This window comes from Elgaria multicarinata, chromosome 2 (assembly GCF_023053635.1).
Source record: "Elgaria multicarinata webbii isolate HBS135686 ecotype San Diego chromosome 2, rElgMul1.1.pri, whole genome shotgun sequence".
Lineage (NCBI taxonomy): Eukaryota > Metazoa > Chordata > Lepidosauria > Squamata > Anguidae > Elgaria > Elgaria multicarinata.
Window position 1 is genome coordinate 128,703,277 of NC_086172.1, and position 18,411 is coordinate 128,721,687.

The 18,411-nt window shown below is 40.9% G+C and overlaps 2 protein-coding genes across 2 annotated transcripts in view; one reads left to right on the top strand and one right to left on the bottom strand.

The window, feature by feature from the left end:
• The window catches only part of ZNF106 (zinc finger protein 106), a 137,478-nt gene that overhangs the window by 52,755 nt on the left and 66,312 nt on the right, over positions 1 to 18,411 (top strand). The window lies entirely within an intron of this gene.
• The window catches only part of CAPN3 (calpain 3), a 34,818-nt gene continuing 17,413 nt past the window's right edge, over positions 1,007 to 18,411 (bottom strand). The window contains exons 13-23 of the mRNA XM_063117665.1: positions 17,742 to 17,950; positions 14,656 to 14,692; positions 14,074 to 14,187; positions 10,974 to 11,051; positions 9,183 to 9,240; positions 8,061 to 8,125; positions 6,235 to 6,303; positions 4,707 to 4,785; positions 4,402 to 4,518; positions 2,393 to 2,451; positions 1,007 to 1,093 (exon numbers count right to left, since the gene is read on the bottom strand). Coding sequence (XP_062973735.1) covers positions 1,067 to 1,093; positions 2,393 to 2,451; positions 4,402 to 4,518; positions 4,707 to 4,785; positions 6,235 to 6,303; positions 8,061 to 8,125; positions 9,183 to 9,240; positions 10,974 to 11,051; positions 14,074 to 14,187; positions 14,656 to 14,692; positions 17,742 to 17,950 — 912 coding nt within the window. The 3' untranslated portion in view covers positions 1,007 to 1,066. The remainder of the gene's footprint in view (positions 1,094 to 2,392; positions 2,452 to 4,401; positions 4,519 to 4,706; positions 4,786 to 6,234; positions 6,304 to 8,060; positions 8,126 to 9,182; positions 9,241 to 10,973; positions 11,052 to 14,073; positions 14,188 to 14,655; positions 14,693 to 17,741; positions 17,951 to 18,411) is intronic.

Here is an 18,411-nt window from a genome sequence, read left to right on the forward strand (position 1 = left end):
CCAGTGAAAGAAGTTTTCATTTATATATTAAGGTTCTTTGGTCATATTTTGTATAACAATTAAGCCATAGTACACATATTTTTCTGGTATGGAGACATAGCTTCAAAATACATGTAGTTGCAGCATTAAAATCTTGTACAATTTCTCCACCACGTAAGTTATTCCCATGTAGGGAAAAAGTCACACATGAAACTGACCTAACTAGTTTATATTTTTATTTAAGCAAGCTGTCTATAGAGGGTTTTACTCACAAGAGAACCAAGGCCCAATGTGGTTAGTCACTGCCCCCCAAACTATAAATACCATAATGTGGCAGAAATGATATTGTTTCCTGTATCCATAAATTCAATTCACAAATGTTTGCAAGGCTATTGGCTCAACCACAACAGTGACATTCATGTAGTCTTTGACAAGTCTGAGCAGTGTTGTAAGCTAATTCGCACTCTACTTTTATGTACTCATATATCCTGTTGCTGAACAATCCATTTATTGTAGGAAGCGTTGTCCTGAAGAATATTTAAAGCATAGATATGTCTGCAGAGTACAAAAAAGTTGTATGAAAAGATTCCAGATAGCTTACGTATTTGAGGCATGTTGTTTTGAAGAATACTGCATTCACTTAAAAGTCAGATGCATCACTGCTAGGTAATAGTGATAACTTGTTCAACTTACCTGTCCCATTTGCATCTCATATTGCAAAATCTACAATTTTTCAAACTAAGAACAATAGACATAGTTTGACAATTCCTTACAACCTCCTTGCAATCTGCACTAGAATTATGTTTTCCATCGCAATGATGGGAGGTAACTTTTGCCATGAGAAAAATGTCTTAGCGGTGACGTCAGTTATCAACAAGATTTTAGATTAAGAACTGCTCTCTGGTAAAGGGAAAGATGTTGCTTGTTTCATATACTCCTCTTCCCATGCCTCTGTCAAAGGAAAGGGATGAACCAGAGGTCCTTGTATTGAAAATGAAATCTGGCTCGCTTCTTTTAGCTAAAATATTAATACTAACAACAATAATCTGGACACAATTTTGAGTTTGAAGTTAGAAACTGGTGGCGGTCAGGCATACATGGTGAGCTGCAACCACTGGAAGAAGACAAAGAAATGTTAAATATCCATAGGCATTTAAAATGTGCACAACAAAAGAATGACACCTTTCAAACTTCCCTAGTCTACATTTAGGAGCATAGGAAGCTGCCTTGTATTGAGTCAGAACATTGGTCCATCTATTCTAGCCCAATGTTGTTGACGCTAGCTGGCAGCGGCTCTCCGGGATTTCAGGCAGGAGTTTTTCCTAACCTTACCTGCAGATGCCAGGGATAGAATTGGGGACTTTCTACATGCAAAGCATGTGTTCTGCCCCCTAGAAGCAATTTACCTGGAAGCAAGGTCGACTGAATAGAGTGGGATCTCCAACTGAGTAAATATGCACAGGCTCACACAGTACATCCACTGCCTTGACTTCAAGTGCAATATTCAGAGGAAATGCTGCCTCAATAAATCAAACCTTGTTCTTGTGAGAATACAAGAAAATAGCACTACCTTTGCAGGATGATATACCCTAGTTTTAGCTAAATCTGATACGCCCCTCGCCCCAATTTTGTACTGATAACCACAAAACTAGATTAGAAATCCCACTTCACAGATAAGCATGTACAGAAAGGATGGGAAATCTACACTTTTTACAATCCCAAAAATAAGGATAACATTAGTACAGGGATGTTCAAGGGTAGCTATCTGCAATAGGTGATTTTGAGTAGAATCCACCCTTGGAAATTATCCCAGGCAGAGATTTACAGTACAATCCTATATACGTCTAGTCAGCCATAAACCCCAATGAGTTCAGTGGGACTTGCTACCGGATACGTGTGGATGGGATTTCTGTATTAATCAGCTTCTTATAAATCTAGAGGTGATTTCATAATTTCTTTATCTTCTGTTTTTTATTAATAATTTACCCATGCAGTTAATTTTTCACACATACAACTATCCTTCTCTAGCCCACATACTTTGGGTGAATGTAATAATACCAGTCAACCAATACAACTCTAAAGATAGAGTTGCCCTAATGTATACATTACTTCTGTAAACACAACATCGCATTAGTGATATTCCTAAATTTTAAACCTAAATCCAACACTACTGCCACACCTGAACTTCATTGCCTCTTATGTGTTCCTCAGTGGCTGTATTAAATTAGACATAACTTTTTCTTAAGATGGAGTCCATTGTTTTGGGGCAATGGCCTAACTGCTTATACAGAATCCAGGCTTTCAGTAAAAGGTTCTGCATTATGATACAGATATCATTAGTGTATGCGTGAGAACACTAATGTCTCTCTGCCAATAGAAGACTTCCATCAGCAGAGCAAATAAGAGTAGTTACCTCTAAGACATTCAGTTTAATAATACCATCTCCATCTTTATCAAAGGCATGAAATGCACCTAAGAGAACATGAGAGAAAAAGCACATGAAAAGTCACTGTTGGGAAAAGCATTGAGAATTCTGAACAGTTAGCTAAATAGCTGTCCTGGGTATTGTGAGATCTCGGTGGCTTCAACATTTCCAACTTTGTTATTCAGATGCTAGTTACAAATCCCAATCATTTACTTTTCTCCTACTAAGCAGTGGGACCAGGAAACTATAACAATCAGCAAGGGCTACTTCCATTGGTGTGCTTGGGAATGCTTGCCATATTTGAAAGTTGTGGGAGATGCCAGTTCATACAAGTAGCTTATTCTTGTGGATGTGTAGCTGCTGAATATACTGTGTGAATTGTCTCTTTTGAATAAAAGGATGAAGTGTTTCTTTGGCCATAATAGTCCAGAACAATTTAGTTTGGCCAAAACAAACTGGGAGAATCAGACTCGCTGCAAAATAACTTCCTTGGAAAATCTCTTCTCTTTACTTCCTGAAGGTATCCAACTTGGGGTACATAGTGATATCATCCAATTCATTAGATTTGTGTAACAAACCCCCCCCCCCCAACCCACAAAATCTATACTATTTGTCAGCTTGACTGGGAAATTTTAGCATCAGGCAATAGCTGGTTTATGGGCAAATGTCTGTTTCTGCAAACATTTACAGGTAATATTCATAAGGCATTTCCCCCCCCAAAAGCACATCTGGTATGTGGGATGTTGCAATAGGTAAGGCAGCTGGTGATATTTTTGCTCTGGTACTGGAATTCAAAGAAGTTTTAGGACTCAATTTTTTATGTTTAGTATTTATAGTGGGTGATGATGACAAATAGGGATGTCCTCTTATGTTACATAATCAGTCGTGAAAGAGTAGCATTTGTCTGATCTCAAATCATATTAAACTATTAAGACTGCTGCGCTCCAGTGGCCAGAGATAGTTGGATATCAACCAACAAAACCTGGATTCAAGACTGGGCTCTGCAGCTCCCACTTGGTTCAGTGACCTCACAACTAACCATCATGCCCACCCACAAACAGCACTGTAAAAAACGAAAATAAAAAACCCAGTAAAATAGCATAGGTGCTTGGGAGAATTTTTATTTGGCAATTGCTCTATTTCTCATGAGGTGAACAATGTAAGAAAGCTTTCTGTCAGAATGAACACATTGCTTGCTCCTAGATATTCTTTCCCAGTGTGCCCATTGGTATGTCAGTGAGCTCATGGCAATGATGCAATAGAGGCTGGTGGCTCCGTTGTCAGTGGGGCAGTGAATCCACTCCAGGTTTTAGTCAGAACTCTACTCCTTTAAAGTTCTGATTGAAACCTGAAGTGGATTTGTCGCCTAACTGGCATTGGAGTCAACAGCCTCCACTGGACATGGGCTACTAGGGCACAAGCGAAACAAAATGAGAGGCCGTGCATGAGTTGATGTTCGGGTAGCCTCAATACTCCACCTGAAAGTAATTGCTGTATTCCCAAAGGAAGTGGGAACTGGCTGCCACATGCAGCTAATGAGCCCAAGCAACAACGGACCAAAGACAGGAGAAAGGGGTGGTGGAAAAAGGAGAAGACAAGGAGCTCTGTGGGTGAAGCTGTACAATAGACAGGCAAGTTATGGGACTATCTATGAAAAACACCTCAAGTTCTATGATGAGCCAGCTATCTCTTGTTTGAAGCCAAGCTATTTTTTTTTTTTAGCTTTCTCAAAGAACCAAGAGAGATTAAACTATCTCTGAGAAGCAATATATTTAACAGCTTATCACACGGAACACAAGTTACAGCTCACATTAATACCTACACAGTAGCAATGATAGCAGCAAAGTCCCAAAAGTCAACACTGCACTTCTGCAGTGGAGTTCAGTAGAGCTTTTCCATATAATGGTGTGGGTGTGTTTATTATATGCTGGGTTTGCCTCAATGGGCACTCTTGAATAGAATAGGTGGATATAAATATTTTAAATAAATACACTCACGGAACATTCCCTCTAGCCGCACGAAGCAACAGATAAAGCTGTCAAACTCAATGTTCATATTTCTGTCAGCATAGCGCATTGTAATGATGTCATACAACTGGTTGTTCAGGTGAAATCCTGAGGAGAAAAACAAAATAGAATATTCTGGGTGAAAACGGACTTGTTTTCATTCTCTCTCCGTCTGCTTTGTAATATTATTTAGAAAACACACTTTTCACAGGAGAACTACCAAAAACAAAAGAGGATAATACACAGATAAAAATACACTATCCAAAGAATATAGAGCAATTAACACTGTAGAATACCTGCATCTTGAACTGCATTACGCATCTCGTAGCTGTTAATGGTTCCTGAATGATCAGTGTCATAATGTTTGAAAATTTTCTGGAAAAGAAAAATTAAAATTAGAGTTTAGTTTTGTAGTAACCTTCCATGGAGGAGGGGAGTACTAGAGATATTCCAAAGAGGACATGACCACAGGAAATACTGAAAAAGGCAATTGTTTAGAAGATAAATGGTTTCTATAGCCTGATTACATGAATAGAATATATAACATAGGCCAGGGAGAGGAAACCTTTTTGGCCTTATGGACACATTTGGCAAATTGAGAAACTGGTAAGAACCCTAACCACAAAACAGATGCCAAGGGAGGTGTGGCAAATCACAAAGGGCAAGTAGTGTGCCCAAAAGATTGAGTACAAGGCTGAGTTGGGATCTGAGCCCCAACCAACTAAACTCCTTTGACCCCACATGTTTCAGCACCAACAGAATTAATCCAATTTGGGGTCGTTGTTTTTAAAGGAGAGATAGGGCACAGCTTAGAGGGTGCCAAGAAAAGTGTTTGGGGGTGCATTGGTACCCATGGGCACCATTTTGCCTACCCCTAACACATGCTATGAATTGCTTTGGAAGCAAGATAAAGAACAGCTGAAGAATAATCACACCAATCATTGAATTGTGACTTCTCCCTCCTGTCCAAAAAAAAAAGGTCAAGAATATTTGAACTATTTTAGGAGCTGTTCTTAAGATGAGATAATATGTGGTTTAGGCAAGACAGTTAGGGGTGGCATGTGTTCTATCATGCTGTTAATACTGCTCATAGTGGTTAACTTTTCCTACATTATTGCTTCACATTTGACCATCCCATGTGATTCTATCATTCAAATATGGGATCCACTCATGGAATGGCAGCTGCTTCACCCATCTGGATGAGGCTTTTCTGCATGGTGTGAAAAAATGCTTAACAGTTTTTTTAAAAAAAAGTGAAAGAGAGGATTTGGGTGGTCACTGTGATTCATCTAATCAGACTTTAGGCTAATGATGATGCCTATTAAGAAGTCTTTAGAAGCCTTTAGAACTGATTCAAGTATTCATGGTGGCAAGTGGTAGAATTCTTCACATATTGTCTCAGTGTGCCTAGGGCATGGAGCACTTATTTGAAAGCAATCCCTTATCAATTTTTTCCTACACATGAAAACTAAAATACTGGGAAGAAAGTCTCCCTTTTGCCTTTCCCTGTTTATGTTAGCTTTCTTTATGTTTGCTGGGAGGTTTTGACAAGAAGTATCTTTCAAACCAGCAACCCCACACATTTTCCTTGAGTGAGAGAGTCATTATGTTATGTGTTCATATCCCATTTTTTGTCCCTGGATAGCATGAAAGCCCCAACTGAAGATAGTAGCCTTCTCCTGAGTGACTAGTTTTCATCTTTGCAACTTTTCTGTTGTCATGTTCTATGTAAATTGTTGTGGCATTCACAAGCCAGTCAACCCACATAGACCAGCATTCTGTCTTTTCAAAGCAATAGAGCGCATGCAAAAAGTTCAATAATACCTGCCAGCTTTTAATCTTATTCCAAAGGTGTCGAAACTCATCAAGATTTATTTTCCCAGAACCGTCTGTCTGTGTTTTGGGTGTTTAGTTCAAAATTGTCTTCAAATATAATGAGTAAAGCCTACGTATCCACTAATTTAGTGGGGAATTGGACAAGAGACTATATTGGTCATCAGTCATTCGGGCAATGAGAATAATGCCCTACCTCATTGGGCTATTGTGCATGAATGTAAAGCACTTAGCACTCTAAAAGAGCTATGAAGCAATGATAAATACATCTATTCACCAAGTATAAACTGACATATGTGGTGCTGGTTAATTTTCCCAAATTATGCTTATCAAGTCAAGAGTCCAAAAATATAACTTTGACTGGGTTCAGACAACACAATAACCAATGGTGGTTTAAAAAGTCGACAGTTGGTTATTTAACCCACCATAGGTTATTGTGTTTTTTTAATCAATGGCTGATTATTTGGCCGAAATAACCAAAGCTGTGTAGAGTTGGCTATTTGAACTACTGTTGGTTATCATGCTGTGTGGAGGGCACCAACTGTTATTTCATCATCCACAGAGTTGCAAGGCAAGAGCGGTCAGAGTGGTGGCTGCCACTCTAGTCCAGCTGGCAGGATAGTTTTTCGGCAGCAGTGGTTGATGGGATACTAGCAAGAGGACTGAAGGGGGAGAGAGAGCAGGGGATGAGTGAGTCAACTCAGCACAGACTAATAGTCAACTCAACACTGATCGCAATCCACACCACGGTTGATTATTATCATATTGTATGGGTAGTGCCCCCTAGATAAAAAACTGTCATGTTGATTATTACCCCACCATTGACTATCATGTTGTCTGAACACAGCCATTGTCTCTCTAACATATAATGGCTTAGTCCTAGCTCTATCTGCCTCAGCTCTTTTTGTGCAATAAATGCACATGTGTTTTCCACTTGTGCATTGATCAATCTATCTTATAGCATGCATCTCTGTTCCAGGGTTATTTCATTTTATGCATTCTTAAAGCACAGTATTTCGTGTAGTCATCCCTACACAGTTCATGACAGTACAATCTTATGCATGTCTACTCAGAAGAAAATCCCTTTGGGTTCAATGGAGGTTACTCTAAGGTAAACAGATTTAGGATTGTATTATTACTGTGCAGAATGTAAGAGTGCAAATGTCGAACCACTTGTATATTGTCTGTGATGTGAATGAGATAAGAAACTTGGTAATCCTAACATATGGCTGCACCTTTGTAAAAAATAAATCAGGTTTTCTAAAAATATATTTATTTGGAGGCTGTGTATTTTTCATTCTGTCCCCAAGCACTCAGGTAGCTGTTTTATTGTTTTTAAGGTGGTGACCAGCAAGGCTAACTTCTGACTCAACATTTTGTGAACCTTCAGCCTAATTTTTATTAAAATTATTTTGAAGCTGTGTGTTCCAATACTCCTAAATCAGAGTGCACCTCTTCCCAGGCTTACGTCCCACAACATGGTTACCATTATTTATATGCACATGGGGTATCTTAACACTATGGCGGAAAAAGGACTTGTGAGAGTATCACACAAACATTCAAATGGAGCTAGGGCACATAAACTGTGCAGAAATACATCAAAGAGTTGCTCTACCAGCAAACAACTGTTTAGGTTACAGTATGTAATGCCACACATGTCAAACTCTGGTGTTATAGTGTTTCAGGATCAATGCTGTGATTTTGTAGGCAAATAAACCAGCGTAAATATTTAGTACAGGGAAGCAAGTTCCCTTTGTGCTGCCTCCTATTACAGCAAGGCTTTATTATTGTGATGTCCCATGATTTGAAAAGGATACATCCATTAAGGCAATCATGCTGCGGCAGGACTCCAGTGCAAACCCTTCTGTCTTCAGATCCTTGTCTAAAATAAAATATTTCAATTAAATACAAACTTAAGAAGTTGGTTCCCCGCGAACACAATTCACAGACAAATTCAAATCTAACAAAAAGTTTAACTTCACTAAAGAATTTTAAATGTTATTTTGATAAATTTAACAGAGACTTACTTTCTGAGCAATAAATAAACTTTGACTGGGTTATTAATTTTAACTGTAGGTGTTCCTTAATCCCTTCATGGTTTGTTTACAGGAGGTGAATTTATCCCTGTGGTAAAGGTGAAAGTGGTATACCTTAGCAAAAGCTCAAATGTTCATGTGTGAAATGGGAGAGTTAATGCCAATCTTTGCTTGGAAAGCAGTCAAAACCGAATATATGCTGATGAATGCAGATGTCTGGGGATATGTAGTTATCAGACTTGATATGGTGAGTAGGATATGCTTAAGTCTAAGATTAAGCCATTTGTTTACAAGTACCGTATTTCTTCGATTCTAAGACGCCATCGATTGTAAGACACACACTAATTTCAGTACCACCAACAGAAAAAAAAGCTTTGATTCTAAGAAATAAACGCACCTGCGATTCTAAGACGCACCCCGTTTTTAGAGATGTTTATATGGGGGGGAAGTGCGTCTTAGAATTGAAGAAATACGATATATACATGACAATACAATGAATCTGCAAATGGCTAATTAAATCAGCCTGATACCCTGAATAGCCACTTTTTTAATGTGAAAAAATAAGTCCAAGCTGGTAGTGTTATGAAGAGGTCTGACCCACAGGAGTGAAAGACAATTTAACCCTGTTCAAATGACAGGCTAAGCTATGGTGGTTAAGCATTTTGAGCTAAATATTACGGCTTAGTGTGTTGTGTGAACCATTCTTAACCCTGGTGGCTACATAACCACAGTTAGCTCACTAACCATTTGCTGTAAAAGTGTTAGCAGCCTAACCATGGTTTAGCACGTCGTCTGAACACAGTCTTTATCACCTGGGAACCACTTTAACTAAACATAGGTGTAGAGGTGATACCCATGCAACATCCCATTGAATTGAAAGGCAAAAGAGGAAGCCACACTTACGTTTTTTCACAACATTGTTGAGGACATTTCTGAGTTCATCAGCACTGATCTCCATATCCTGTAAGGAAAAAAAAGAGTGGGCCATTGAATGGTAGAGTAAGAACATAAGAAGAGCCCTGCTGCGTCACGCCAAGGGACAAACTAGTCTAGCATTCTGTTCCACAATAGCCAATAGATGCCCCTATAGACAGCCCACAAGCAGGTCAATAATGCTTGTGTTTTCTAGCAGTTAGCACTTTTGGAAGGCCTATTGCCTTTGATGCTGGTAGCCATTGACATCCTCATCCTCTTTTAGAAATATGCACCACAGAACTGAAAGGGATGGTAAGTCACCTCCAGCCTTCTCCCTAAAGGAGAACCATCCACACACATCCTCCCAAGACTTCACCCCGTGGACTCCAGACCCAGTGTTTTCAAAGCAGGGATGAGGGGACAGGCAATAGACTGTTATTTAGGTGTTTAAATGCAGATTTCTAGCATGAGAGCAGGAATCTCTGTATTTGTGGAAGGCAACTGTCTGAGGGAAATGACTTCAAATTGTTGTGGAGCTGTCTGATGAGAAATATAAGTCCTGGAGAAATGTAAGTCCTTTTTATTCAGTTCTGAAGGCATGGCTACACAGTTGCCTCACTGTAAAGCAGGAAGTGCAGGAAGCAGTATTGCAAAATGTCCCTTCCCCCATGTGGACTACACTAAGTGCACCAAGTGGCTAATATAAAACCAGAGCAGACTTTGCTGGGTAGCTTCTTGAGAACTGGATGTATGGTGCACCAAATTAGCACATCCAGAGCTGTCCAAGCTTGTAGTAGAAGAGGTCATTCTCTACGAATTCAATAAGTAACACTTCTGAGATTCCACAACATCTGAAATGAGCTCTTATTCTGCACGTTGCACTCAGGAAACCAACTTTCAAAGGCTTTAAAACAAACAGCCCAAAATGTAATGACATGACAAACTGGGGCAGGTTTGAGCCAGTTAGCCTGATGCAAAAGGCAGTCTGTTCCATTATATTTTCTTCCTCAGCAATAGCCATGTGTTGTTTTTAATCTGCATTACTAAGCACACTATAAAAAACCAGTGTTCTTAACAATATATCTAGGTCAGCTATGCCAAATAAGAAATTCCATTTAATCGGAGATTTGTGACAAGCGCCAATGGGTAAAATAGCAAAAGTATGTGGAGACTAAGCTGTCCTGTTAAGAATAGTCAGGCACTGCATTTTTGGGAAATGTAAGATGGCAGCTGACTGGCACCAATTGGAGCCAGGTGGCTGCTTTGGCTCCTTTGCAAAAACACTGGCACCCCCGAGGGGGTAAGCATGTTCAGTAGCTGGCAAGCAGCTCTATGGTGGCACCAGTGGTGATGGGCAGGGCCCCAAGTTGGTGTTGGCAGCATCACCCCAAAGGCCCATTCTAGCCTGGAACCAGCCTGTTGTTCATCCATCACTATTAACTAACAATATACTTTTATTCAGAATTAAATCAGCTCAAATTTCCCAAAAGTCAAGGTCCTAATAAACTTCCAGCAAACTTTATTTGTTGTTTTCTCCAAACCTGCTGGACAATTCTGCTCACTGCCTGAGAAAATATAACAAAATGCCTCCCTCCTCAATTTGTAAGTGGTAAAACTGGGGTAGCTATTTTCATTCAGCTCTGATTTTCACTGATAGGATACAGACTTTGAAACTGTCTCTTAAGCACTCTATGATTGCCTTTATTTAGCTTTAGGACATTGCTATAAATTTAAATATTGGCAACATTGGTCTGACACAAGAAATGGTTGTCTACTTACATCCCCGGCAATCTGCTGGAAAATATTTCTGAACTGTTGGTCTTCCTCACTCTCCTTATTGGGATCTCTTTGTGCGGGCTGCAAAGACATGAAATGAAAAAAGGATTGATTGAAATTAAATGTTCATCTATGGGCTTCCAGAAGAGAAAAGGAAATGGGCACTTCCTTGCAGTTCAATATATTGGGCAGGTTCACACAGCACATGTAAGCCACCCTGGGAATAAGCCATGGTGAGTTGGTTGTTCGCTGAACAATGCATGGTACATCTGACAGATGATTGGGCTTGCCATAGCTTGTTTTTCCCCTCCTTCCCCCTCAGGGCATCATCAAACAAACGTTTTATTGCACACTTGTTACTGGGCACCCATAGATTTTTGTGGGTCCCTCTCACAATGTTGTTTGCCTTCCGAGCGTGCCTCCCACCGCTTCTAGCCTTCTTTGCCCCACAAAAAACAACCCAGTAAGTCCAACTTATTTTTAAAGACAGAAGTTGCCGCTATCTCCTGCTGTGTGCAGGAGAAGCAGTGGGATCAAAACAGCCCCTGAATGGGCCACGTGCACTTTTTTGCTTCCTCTTTCCTCTCCCTGACAGAAAGAGGAAGAATCAAGCAAAAAAAGTAGGGGCAGAGAAGCGACAGTAGGCAAGCTTCCCCCATCTGATGGAGCTCTCAGTTGTCCAGCTGGCTCCAGTATATATCCCAGGTGCCTTTGCAGCAGAACCCATCTTATCTCCTCACCCTGGACCCTCTCCACATCCTATCACTATTCCTTTTTGTTCGCCACATTTTTTTTTAACAAAAGGGGCTTTGGGATTACACAAATGTGTCCATAATTTTTAAAATTATTATTCCTGTTTTTCGCAAGGGTGTAAGTGCGCAGATTTGCCTGTCTGAAAAGTGTAGTCCTAGCTTGTCAATATCCTTGTATGCTGCAGCTGTTTATGGGAGCCCCCAAGTGGAGTAGGTAACATTCAAGAGAATTGACAAGACAAGCCTGCATAGGCTAATTTGCACACAGTTGCAAAGGACCAGGAGAGTAATAATAGTAAGAGAAAGGAAGGACCCAGTAGCACAATTTAGAAGCACCGAGAATAGAGTAAGAGCTCCATTACACCTGGGAAAAAATGCTGGCTACTGTGGCTTCTCCACTCCTGGTTTCATTGCTCAGTCACTTCCTGTTTGAAAACAGGAAGTAAACAATGAGCACGAGGCCCATTCAGTCGGGCGTTCTAATCACACTGCTTCTCCCACACACAGCAGGAGAGAAGCAGCCGGACTTCTTCTGGTTTTTCTTGTGGCTCAAGGAAGGCCAGAAGGGGCGGAAGGCGCACGAGAGGCAGTCGAGGTCATGTGAGGGACCTGTGACAAATCCGTGAGTGCCCAGTAACAAGCTCGTCGGATGGAGCTCTATGTGCACCAAAAGGAGAGAGGGGGACAATAACTCCAACTTTTAGTTGTTGAAATGACATTTGTCAGTGTCCTCCTCCCATTTAATACTGCTTTCTTTTTAAAATAAGAGAAAGGGGGGCATCATCAGATGAGCGTTTTATTGCACACCCGTTACTGGGCACTCATGGATTTTCGTGGGTCCTATCCACAATGTCATCTGTGTCCGGCATGCCTCCCACCCCTTCCATGTGAAGATGCTCAGGAAAAAATATGCGCAGCTGTTAATAGTTCATGACATGCACAAAGATTCTTTAAATCTCAGAGTTATAAAGCAGTGCAGAAGAGGCCTAGAAGCAAAGGTTACTTGAAACAAAATGCAAATTATTCTCCTCTTACACAAGAAATCTGCTAAAGTGGCAAAGGACTTGAGCATGGAATTGTGCTGTGAGCTTCAGGGATAATGCAAAAATACCCAATGTGGATAGCGTAAGCATGATTCAATTATGGCACAAACTATAGATCCATTCATCTAGTTCCACTTAGAAGTTGCTGTTCTCTGACTTAGGGTAGCTTGAAATTGTTTTAGCTTTTCCACTGTGGTGTTTTTATTTGAATCTGAACTTTTGAAAAGCTAAGATTAAAACAATGTACATTGTACAGTACATTATGTAAAGTGATAAGGGAGGGAAACTGCTAAGGGGCACAATATCTACTGCCACTTCCAAAATATGAGGATATGCCTCTTTACTGCCAATACAGCTCCAACTTGTTCCATGGGGTTAGTTTTAGCTGTAATCTACTGAGCTGAAAAGCAAGCATCAGCACCCATGGAAGAGGTGGGCAAGATGGCAAGGCTGACTCTGTGCCAATCCAGGGCTCTTCTGCGCTAGCCCAGTTGTGTCACAACCCTCCACAACAGGCTAGCCATCTATTGTGTGGAGTTTATAACACAAAGAACATTCTCTCATTGGACAATAATGGGGGAAGGTACACCCAACTGTTTATGCGGCAAGGACAAATGAGGACTCCACAAGCAAATACAGAGATGCAGTAAAATAGGACCCTACATTACGGAATGATTTAAAGAACATTCCCTTTCTCCTCACAGTTTCCATGTATTGAGGATGATTTCATGCATATGGAATATGTTATATTAGAATCAAACCTCCATGTGAAATAGTCAGGGAAGACCAATGAGCTGGAGATGTCGAGCTCCATCAGATGAGCGTTTTATTGCATGATTGTTACTGGGCACTCATGGATTTTTGCAGGCCCCCTTTCATGATGTCGTCTGCCTCCCACCCCTTCTAGACTTCGTCTCGTAACAAAAAACCACCCCAGTAAGTCCAACTTATTTTTTTGAGACGGAGCTTGCTGCTATCTCCTGCTGTGTGCAGGAGAAGCAGGATGATCCAAACGGCCCACTGAATGGGCCGCGTGCACGTTGTTTACTTCCTCTTTCGAAATGAGGGACGAACGTGCGGGTGGAGAAGCGATGGCAAGGAAACACGATTCCCCCCATATGATGACGCTCTTCGTTCCTGCCTACTTGTGCTGCAATTCTAATATTTTGTATGTTTTGGGAATAATTCCATTTGGGAATAATTCTCCCAAAGAAGCAAGTATGATGTCAGAAGAGTCGTGCTGGCTGTGACCACTTAGCAAAACATGCTAGCACATGCTATTTTCCTCATGCTGTCCGATACATAAACCTCATCACTTTTCTTTTTCTTATCCGTGCTTGCTTTTTCCTTGCCCTTTTTATGCCCCTCACCACCTTTTAGATCCTTGTTCTTGTTTGCTCTGTCTGAGACAAAGATGAGTGGCTAGAGAGAGAGAGAAGAAGTGGAGATGAAACAAATGAGTGAGTGGTAGTTGTAAGAGGGCAGTACACTACAAAATACGTCCTACCCGTTGGCTCATCACACACACATACACGTGCAGACACAGAAGTGCTGTATGAGCACAAACGCAGATGTGTCTGCTCATTAAAAAACAACCCTGTAATAAGCTGAGAGTGGAGGCCCAAAGGTAGCCTTTTCATCACTCTGGGCCCTGCAGCTAATGATTGATGAGAGTGAGCTATGAATACTGTCGCCAACTTTGTTTTAAAGCACATAGCAAGTTTGTATGGTTTTTATGGCATTGTAACCACTCCTAAGCACAAACAGCAGCAACACTACAATAGTGATAAAGTCTAGAAACAGACAATGGTGACTGACAATGGCACAAATAACTATTTTGTGTGGTTTCATGAATTAAACACCAAAAGGCTCCTTTGGGAATGTACTCACAGAAAGGTTTCCTACTTCAATCTTGTCTTCAACTTCCCTGTAAGATTAGAGGGGGTTCAGGAAAGGGGGAAAGAAATAAAGAAAAAATAAATAAGATGTCCTCCCCTCTTATGTGTATCTCTCTACTTGACTTGTCCAGAGAGAATGTGTCCATGGGCACATTTGGAAATTTGAGAAACTATCCTAGGAACCACAACAAAATAGCTGCGATGGGAGGCAGGCAAAGGGCAAGTAACTATTTATTTATGTATTTGATTTGCAACTCACCTTTCTACCAAAAAATGGCACTCAAGATGGCTTATAGGCACAAAAGACCCCAAGGCCAAAACACTGAGTACAAGGTATTGTTATATTGTTGTTGTTGTTGTTGTTGTTGTTGTTGTTATTATTATTATTCCTAAACTGCTAAAAAGCTTTCAAGGGCAAGATCTACACTACTGCTTTAAAATGGTTTATAACAGTAGTGACAACTGTTGGGGCCCAGGACACACTCCATATACCGTTTTCAAACCATTTTCAAAATTATTATTATTTATTTATTTATATAGCACCATCAATGTACATGGTGCTGTACAGAGTAAGTACAGAGTAAAATGTCATATCCCACTTGGTGTAGATCTGGCCCAATGTTATACAACAATTTAAAACAATAAAAACAAGAGTATTAATACAGTAAAACATTAAGGCATAAAAACTACACATTTTGAAAGGTCAAATTGAACAGATAAATCTTTATAGCCTTTCTAAAGACCAGTAGAGTAGGGACTAATTATAGTTCTTAAGAGAGCGCATTTCATAGTTTGAGGCCAATACAGGAGAAAGCCCCTTCATGCATGCTCAACAAGTGGGAGTCTGCAGGTATTATTTATTTATTTATTTATTTATTTAGAATATTTATATACTGCTCCCCATTGAAAAATTTCAGAGCAGCGTACAAGATAAAATGAAAATAAAAACAGAATAAAACAGTTAAAACAAAAATTTAAAAGAAGCAAAAACAGCGATTCAAGGCTGCATATTAAGGAAAGGCTTCTTGGAATAAAGATGTTTTCAGGAGGTGCTGAAAGAAGTACAAGGTTGGAGCCTGCCTAACTTCCAGAGGCAGGGAGTTCCACAAGAGGGGAGCCACCACGCTGAAGACTCTTCCCCTGGTGGATTCCAATCGGAAGATGGATCTATGTGGAACCACCAGGATCAGACCCTCGGATGACCTCAGTAACCGGGCAGGTTGGTAAGGGAGAAGGCGCTCTCTCAGGTATCCTGGTCCCAAGTTGTTTAGGGCTTTGTACACAAGTACAAGAACCTTAAACTTGGCCCGGTAGCGAATAGGCAGCCAGTGCAGTTCCCTTAGCAGAGGAGTTACATGCTGGAAAGGGGCAGCTACAGACAACAGCCGAGCTGCAGTATTCTGCACTAGCTCCAGCTTCTGGAGCAGCTTCAAGGGCAGCCCCACATAGAGCGCGTTGCAGTAATCCAATCTTGAGGTTACCAATGCCTGTACCACCGTGGCCGTGGCAGCTACTTGAGCCTCCAACAACAGAAATGGGTTCTGTCCAGAATAGGCAATGAGTCTGTCTCCCGGACTTGGGAACCACTCACCCACAGGGCTTCCATCTTGCCAGGATTCAGTCTCAGTTTATTGGCCCTCATCCAGCCCATTACTGAGTCTAGGCACTGGTCCAGGACCTGCACAGCCTCACCTGATTCAGTTGTCACAGGGAGATAGAGCTGCGTGTCATCAGCGTATTGATGGCATTTAGCTCCAAATCCCCTAATGACCGCTCCCAACGGCTTCATATAGATGTTAAATAACATTGGGGACAAGATGGTGCCCTGCGGCACTCCATAGCTGAATTGCCAAGGGGCAGAGGATTGGTCACCCAATGCTACTCTCTGAAAACGACCCTGTAGGTAGGATCAGAACCACTGTAACACAGTGCTTCTGATGCCCATCCCACGCAGTCAATCCAGGAAGATACCATGGTCGATGGTATCAAAAGCCGATGAGAGATCAAGCAGGATTAACAGGGTTGCATTCCCCCTGTCCCTCTCTCGATAAAGGTCATCCATCAGGGCGACCAAAGCTGATTCAGCCCTGTAACCAGATCGGAACCCAGACTGGAATGGGTCTAGATAATCAGTATCCTCCAAGAGTGCCTGCAGTTGCTCCGCCACAACCCTCTCAAGCACCTTCCCTAAAAAAGGAGTGTTTGCAACTGGGCGGTAGTTGCCTAATACCATTGGGTTCAGGTATGGTGATGATGCCCTCAATGACAAGCTTCACAGGCCCAATGCACTAAACAACTCACTTGAACCCACAGTTTTCAGTATCAACAGAAACTTATTTCCCAGAAATCCCAGCTGTGTTTTATATTCGCTGTTGTTCCCTGTCTTGATCCAAGTGGAGAGACAGGTAAGAAATATATAATAATAATAATAATAATAATAATAATAATAATAATAATAATAATAATAATAATGTGTTAATTAATAAATTTAAGAACTGGGAGAGGTAGGACGTCTTGGTGAGTGCCAGAAAAGTGTTCAGGCCACATGGGTTATATCTGTTGGGGTAGTCATGGTACAGCACAATTTTATGCATGATTACTCAGGAGCAGGTTCCACTAATGATTGCAGGCTTTGTCTATTTTTGCTATAACAAAAGCCTATAAACAATTTTTTAAAACTGCTGTTGTAAAGCTAAATAGGCTCTTTCTTGCTGCTACAGCTGCGGCCACACCACTAAAATTCTGCAAAACTGTTTTTGGTTATTTAAAATGTTTTTCAGACTGCCTTTAAGGGTAGAAGTCTCCCAAGGTGGCCAATTCGTCTTCAACTCCTGCTGCTGAGCCACTGAATTCAGCAGCATGGCTACAGGGTATGCACCTCGGTGGGTTCTGAGGGGATGGAATTGGCTCCCAGACCCTTGGGCATTGCTCAGCTGAGTTATACTTTACAGGGTTGTTAAAAGAAGTACTGAAGTTATAGACGCGTAGCACTCTGAATACTCAAAAGGCATTATTAAAATGCTATTTTTAATTTAATTCTTTTAAAAGACAGAATGTGAGGTGTGTGTTTTTACTTACTCTGAAAGACTTATTTTTTCTGAGAAAACTCTTAAGATAAACTCTCCCTCTTGGTGAGGCTCATATGTTGACGGGATGATGACATACTCATTTGGAGGCAACCTGAAGCGTTCTGCAATTTCTCTCAGGTTTATGTAAGTCTTGCTCTTCACTTTAGAGGCATTGTAGAGGAAAAAATCCTTCTGTAAATGCTTCTTGTCACCCTGCATCTGTGAACACCAACAAGTAACTGCCAACAAAATCATGTATATTTCCCAAACATGTCAAGTAGCATATAAGACAGTGAATAACTTTGAATACTGCACCTCAGTTGAGCTAAACTGAGCTGTGCTGAAGAGCTCGAATGGCCATGATACAGAAGATCTCCCCATGTTTTATTGTGTTTTATTTCGAAGCAGCCATGCTGCTTATTTAATTGGGCAAACAATGTTGCACCAGAATTTAGGTTGACCATATGGAAAGGAGGACTGGGCTCCTGTATCTTTAAAAGGTTGCATAGAAAAGGGAATTCCAGCAGGTGTCATTTGTATGCCTGCAGCACCTGGTGAAATTCCCTCTTCATCACAACAGTTAAAGCTGCAGGAGCCCTGCCCTTTTTTGTATCTGGTCACTCTAGTATACCTATAGCTCATATTTATGCTGAATCACTGTTAAGAAACGTAAGGTGGAC